Source organism: Geospiza fortis, unplaced genomic scaffold, assembly GCF_000277835.1.
Source record: "Geospiza fortis unplaced genomic scaffold, GeoFor_1.0 scaffold195, whole genome shotgun sequence".
NCBI classification, from domain to species: Eukaryota; Metazoa; Chordata; class Aves; order Passeriformes; family Thraupidae; genus Geospiza; species Geospiza fortis.
Window position 1 is genome coordinate 5,963,093 of NW_005054324.1, and position 6,591 is coordinate 5,969,683.

Below are 6,591 nucleotides of genomic sequence, written 5' to 3' on the forward strand. Positions count from 1 at the left end.
GAGACAAAGAGGAACTTGATTAATTTAATAAAATTTCAAGACAAAGAGCTGTGCAGTTGGCTCAGCCTGGACCTGCCTCTCCTTAGATTAAACAACCTTGTGAAGTTGTTCACTGCAAAATGGCAGCAAGAGGAGCTGTGTGAAAGTGTGCCCTGCAGACATACCTGCACAGATTTAGCAAGGATGGGACTCTTACTGCAGGCTCTAGCTTCCTAAGAGATACATGGAGCACCTGTCAAAGGGAAGCAGTCGTCAGGCCTAAGTCAGCCTGGTTAGGTATTCAGTTCCTCTGCCTTGGAGTGAGGTAAGGGATACAGAGAAGCCACATTTGCTGGGGAAATAAAAACACCATTTGGCAACAAAGCATGAGACGAAAAATTGACAGTTGTTTTAAATACATTTTTAGTTCCTGGGACGTTGCATACAGTCATTTTTTTCTACTTATTTAAACAGATACTGTCGTTTTACTAGCAGCTCAGAGTAAAGAAGGCAGCTAAGGAGGAATCAGTAGGGGGTTGTCTTTGGTTTCAAAGATGCTAGGATTAGTAACCTCACCTTTAAGTATAAACATGTAAATTATGTGTGATGCATTGTCTAAGTGTGCTACATCTCAGTATAAGCACAAAAAGCTATCATTTCTGAAAAAAATGTATTTTTCTGAAAATATGTCAATCAAGCATCAGTAATGCTAGATGATACACTATTATGAACATACTTATTTTAGCCTAATATCCAAGACAGATATTTTACAGTAGATCCAACTACAACTTTTTAATAGTTAACATTTCTGCTAATAAATCATGTAAGCAGGTGTGGAAATAAACATTAACACCCCAAACTAAGTGGAAAAAAAGTATTTTTGTCAAATAAAAAATCTCCACAAAATGCTTTGTTTAGATCTTCAGCTTTTAAAATTCATAATCTGACTTTTCTAATCATAATAGGTAAGCTATGCATTGCTCAGATCCTTTTTCATCTTAATTGGTTCCCAACTTCTCTATAGCAAAGAGCTGTACTAACAGTGATAACACCGGTTTTTTTGTGCTATGTACAGGAAAAGTACACCTCTAGTATAATTTGCTTTCATACATTTTAATATAATTATAATTTATTAATAAATAATTAAATGCTGCATTATTTGAGCATTTTTAAATGTAGACAGCTTCATTCAAAATAATAAAAATGTGTAACTGCTTTTTTCCTGAATAAATACTGATAGTCACAACAACGCTACAAATTTATTTCTGTATTTTCAGGTGTCTATTAAAATTAATAGCAGTCGAGACCTTTAGCATGTCACAGAATAGGAATCCAAATTTCCAGTCAAAATACTCGGTTAATAGCAGATGTCTGTCTCTTTTACAGTGCTTGACAAAAGAAAGTGCCTCTTCTACCTTGTAAAACTGTGGAAGAGACATGGGCCATTAGCACAAGCAAAACATTTTCACTTGATAAGTCAATCTGGGCTGGTTTTTCTGTCATGTCAGCAGTGTCTGAAAACAAAGGAGACACAGAAGCCCCAGGAGACAGCATGTCTGCCCAACCCTTTTTCTGGGGGATCTCTTAATTTGTTTTTGAAAGCACAGTGAACCTTCCAGGTGTCAAAGTTTAATATGCTACCTAGCATGCTGCAGCCACTGACACCATGGGACGTGAGAAAGGCTCTTCCAAATCAGTATCCTCGGGGAACATACATCTATACTTTTTCTGCACCTCCCTGGCTGTCACAACAATCCCTTGATTAGGCAATAAGACCTGGTCTTGTCTCGAGTGATTTGATAAGCAGTTGATAACCAAGAGTTCATTAAGCTCTCGGGATATATAAGCCACAAGGTTTTCAGCATGCCTCTGCACTCGAGTGGTTTGACAGCTCCCTGTTCAGCAGCCCAGCAGTCACTGGAAGATGTTATTGACTGCAGAAATACTTGTTTTTGCTGTGAATGGTTTCCTAAGGGTGGCAACAGCCTTGGACATTGGATTATCCACGAAATGCGTAGTGATACCCAAGGAGATGGGCATGTGCCACAAGATTGGATATTCTGAAATGAGACTTCCCAACCTGATGGGACACACAAGCATGGCAGAGGTTATCCAAAAATCCAGCACCTGGCAGCACCTTGTAAACACAGACTGTCACCCTCACGTGGGGACGTTCCTGTGCTCCCTGTTTGCACCCATCTGTTTAGATACGTAAGTATTGCAGCACAGTACAAAACTCCAGCCTTTATTTGCCAGAACAGGAATGAAATCAAATGAATGTTTATCATAATCTAAAGGCGATCTCTACGTTTTCTGAAGTAATTTTTGTTTATTCTGAAGTAATTTCTGAAGTAAATTTCTGTTAGCTTTTTTGTATTCATCAAGTATGAAAAAAGGTACTGAAAACTTGTTCCACTTCAATTTTAGTTTGCCTTGGGAACATGAACGATGTTGTCAAAGGATATGATGTTTTATTTTGTTACAGCTGAACTTTATTCTTATTCATTTATGGTTGAAGCACCTACAGCTAATAGAATCAGGCTCATACTGAAGTTTTTCTCAGGTTGTCATAAATGTATTTTTAAAATCATAACTAAATAGTGTAAGCTCAGTCCATACACAGACCGCTTACATAATTTGCACAGCTGCTACTTCTGGAATAATATTATTATTGAAGGGTGTTAAATGTCAGCAAGGATGCTGTACTTTGCCCAGGCATCACTGTTGCAATATTTTCTGCTATCCCTGAGCTGCCTCAGCCTGGTGTTGCTCGCACACAGGTTCATCCAGCCCTGCAGGAGCATGTGTGCTGCTGTCCGTGCCAGCTGCGCCCCCGTGCTCCTGTGCCAGGGGCAGCCCTGGCCAGCCAGCCTGGACTGCGACCGCTTCCCTGGTGACGAGGACACGTGCCTGGCACCCCTCTCCAAGGACTATAAACACCTGCACAAAGGTAGCTCGGGATGGTGAGGGGAGGGTGGCCATGCCCCATGTTCCTGGGACTCTGTTCCCAGGACAGACACTCTGTGGTTCTGTCATCAGCCAGGTGTGGCTGTCCTGCTCCAGTGTCCCTGCGGAGGGGCAGGGTGCCACCGCTGGCGCTGCGAGCTGCAGAGAGCCCAGGGCTGGGGTCAGCCGTGCAGGGACTGTGCTGTGGTAGTGCAGGAAGGCACCACCACCCTGCACAGCTCTGGGCACTGCCATACACAGAGCACACCGTGCTGGAGTTGCTCTGAGGTCTCTTTATAGACTTATCAATGGCCCTTAGCACAGATGCTTTTATGTGTACAACAAACTGGCTTTCAAATCAGTTTAGTAAAATTGGGATTATTTTATCTGATTTTCCTTAAAGAAACATGAGTTATCTTGGCATAAATGTTCAAATCTTCAAATGCACTCACACTTACTAACTCTATGGAAAAGAGTAAGGTTAAGTTGCTGCTAGCACACCCAAATTCATATATATTCACAGGCTTAGTGCAGCTGAACCCATTCAGAGGGACTGACAGAATCAGCCACCTAACCCCTTACCACCTGCTGTAGTTGTGTTAAAAATTATACTGTATTTGTTATCTCATTTGTTGCTGATAATTGATCTTGTCAGTCAGAACAAGGGCTGAATGGGCATGGGAAATAAAACTCCTTTTCATCTCTAGCCTTGTTTTCAGAGAAGTGTGTTGACTTTTTACCTATTATCACTGGCCCTGTATTTGATGTGTATTTTGTCTGTCATTTCTGTGGTTCAACAGTGGGCTCTCAGCTTTGGCAGCAGAAAATTAAAACTAATTATTCTAAAAGATAACAATGAGACTTTGTAATTTCTTATCAGTCCTACCAAAGCCTACCTGCCAGACTTGCCCAGCAGTGGAGGAATTCTTTACACACAAAAGAATCCTTGAAGTTTTCTGTGACAGTAACTTTGGTAAGTCCTTGCTAATGTACCTGGTGCTAAAGAGACTAACAACTCTTCTTCTAAATGCTTTAAAAGTAGGATTACAATTAGTGACAGTTTCTGCAGGGATTTCAAAGGATTAAGAGTTTGACTGCTAAGTTAGCTTTAGGTTGATTTTCAGAATAAGTTATTTCTAATCTAAATATAAGGAGGATTTATTGCACATGAAAGATTTATCAATGATCTGGTTTCCAGCCAAATAGCTGTTCTGGTCTAGTTGGCTACAACATGCTTTATGGAAAATATCTGTCAAAAGCAGCCAAATAAGCAAGTTTGCCTTTTATTAGCATTTAAGCAGAAAGTAAAGCTTTAGTGTTTTACCAGTATATGGTGTACCTTTGCTACTTTTGTGAACGAGTTTTTTGTGATACCTAACTTACTGAGAAGGAGTGGAGTTTGCCCTAGAGACTTCCTGGAAAGCCTTTGATGGCAGTGCAAAGACTTTCAGCAACTTTGGCTGGCATTAGATCAAGAACTACAGACAAATGTCATGCTAATAAGTGTTGATGGCTTCAAGTGGGGTAGGTAGTGCCTATAATGAAAAGGGAATATCTAAAAGGGTGGTATCAGCAAGCCATCAGCGTGCCTAGGGATTCCACGCATGGACAAGATGAGTTTCAGGAAAATTGCTTGGGCAGTTGCTGGGCAGTTTTGTCATACAATAATAAGAACAACAGCTTGTAATATGTAATTACTTGAAGTTTGAAATAACATGATGATGGTAAAAATAAATTACTCACGCTTGTGAAAATATTTTTTCCTAGTCACCTAATTCAATGGAAAAAAAACCCCAAACCTTTACTACATAAAATTTATTTTTCAAAGATGCTTTAAAATTCTGCTGGAAAAGACCTCACCATACTCTGTCAACATAAATTATAATCATATTTTTAAGAAATTTTACTGTTTTCACTGGTACTGTTTTCTCTTGCATTTGAGAAATGGTCTGACTTGCACTTCCTTTTCCTTTTTCCTCAGCAGTGAAAGTAAAGCTGTCCAAGAAGAGAACAGCATTTGAGGACCAAGAGTATAACATTGAATGCCAGGTGGAATTCATTACCCAGGGCTCACTGTTGCCCTACGAAACCCAGAGTATGATACAGCAGTGGCTACTAATTAATGAAAAATGTATAGAGAGGATGAGTCCAACCCACCGTCCCATGGTGTATCTCCTTGTGGGGAACATTGAAGAGGGCATCATTTTGGTAAACCAGGTTTATCGCTGGCAGAGGAAGGACTCCCAGCTGGCTTTGGCCACTCAGAAGTGGAGACAACATAAATGCTTGTAAATATTTATCATATTATTTGTAAAAAGATGATTATATTTCTCATGCCAAACCTATCTTGTAAATAGGAATGTATTATAAGTTGAAAATAAAGCTTTCATTTCCTTTTAAATGGTACTGTAAGTTGAACTCAAACCACATTTGTTATCAGGCTTCCTTTTGGTAGTGTTACAGCTACTCTCGTCCAGTTTGAACTTGGACAGCTATGGATAAATGTTTCTTTGAGTTATGACTTTAAAAAATGTAATATGTGCAAAACCCAGCATAAACCAGTTTGAAATCCAGCTGCATTCAATGTGTTTGTCTATACCACTTGCTCTACCATTTTCTCCAGTTAGCTAAACTTTCCCTTGCCTCATGTTTCATGAGTCCGCCTCATTGTCTCCCGTTGGAGTATTTTGAAAGGAGGCGGCCCTCTGCTGGTCGCTTTCGCCGGAATCAGAGTGGAATAAAGAGCAGAATAATTAACACGGTATGTTTGGCCCCAGTCGCAAGAAAATTTGGTTACTGGGTGCCATAAATCAGATCCCTGCTACTGAAAAGTCCCTTTTCATTTTCAAACACATTACAAAAGTTAATTTATAAAATTTACCCGTTCTCCAAATGATCTGCAGGGAACTAATGGAGTCCAAATATTTAAAAAAAATATAAAATTACAGTAGGCACATGATTAGCATCCTCATGGTCAGTGCAAGACACTGAAATTAAAGACTACACGAAGATGGACACAACCTGACTTAATTTTAGTTCTATAAATATGTATAATAAACACAGTAACAGGTGGTAATACATAAATTAGAAACTATAATACAGTGTCTATTACTACACTTTCCTGAAACAAATACGGGGCAGGTTTATGGGCAGTAGATCTCTAAAATTCACGCCTGTAATGATCTGGGATTGGGACCTTCACCCAAAAGTGAAGGTTTGTAACAGGTTATTGAATGTGATGACACCCGTTCCATCACTTTCTACCATGAACTGGGATAACTAGTAGAAAAAAGCGAGGAAAAGAAACCAATAAAAGAAGCGGTCAGTAATGAAAGACGCTGTGTACACACCCGGGCCGGCTGCCCCGGCCCGCCTCGGACGGGCAGGAGAGGCATCAGCGCCGGGACCCGTCACTCTGCCGAAATGGAGCAGTTACCCCTTTGGTCCAGGCTCTTTATTTTTCGTTATGTCAGAGCACGCCACACAGCCCGGGGCTAGGGGTTGTTTCGCTCTTGGGCCAGTTCCACACTCAAACCCCTCCAGCGGTTGCACTCCCCGGTTACGGCCCTGCGGCCGCGGAGCCCCGCAGCGCCCGGCGAACCGCGCCTCGAACCGCGCTCCCGGTGGGCCGGGGCGGGGCTGCGCTCGGCACGCCCACAGCCGGGC

General features: G+C 41.2%; 1 protein-coding gene across 1 annotated transcript; it reads left to right on the top strand.

The window, feature by feature from the left end:
- Positions 1 to 1,903: 1,903 nt before the first annotated feature.
- On the top strand, positions 1,904 to 5,356 carry LOC102043687 (secreted frizzled-related protein 2-like). The gene is made up of 4 exons (XM_014306982.2): positions 1,904 to 2,190; positions 2,760 to 2,929; positions 3,806 to 3,898; positions 4,907 to 5,356. The coding sequence occupies exons 1-4, from the start codon at positions 1,904 to 1,906 to the stop codon at positions 5,215 to 5,217; spliced, it is 861 nt and encodes a 286-aa protein (XP_014162457.1). The 3' UTR covers positions 5,218 to 5,356.
- The last annotated feature ends 1,235 nt before the right edge of the window (positions 5,357 to 6,591 follow it).

What these genes read in the sequence shown, in the direction of transcription:
- LOC102043687 (XM_014306982.2), top strand. Translation starts at nt 1,904, where the DNA reads ATGTTATTGACTGCAGAAATACTTGTTTTTGCTGTGAATGGTTTCCTA. An exon ending in CTATAAACACCTGCACAAAG is followed by an intron (nt 2,930 to 3,805) that starts GTAGCTCGGGAT and finishes ATTTCTTATCAG; the next exon opens with TCCTACCAAAGCCTACCTGC. An exon ending in TTTCTGTGACAGTAACTTTG is followed by an intron (nt 3,899 to 4,906) that starts GTAAGTCCTTGC and finishes CTTTTTCCTCAG; the next exon opens with CAGTGAAAGTAAAGCTGTCC.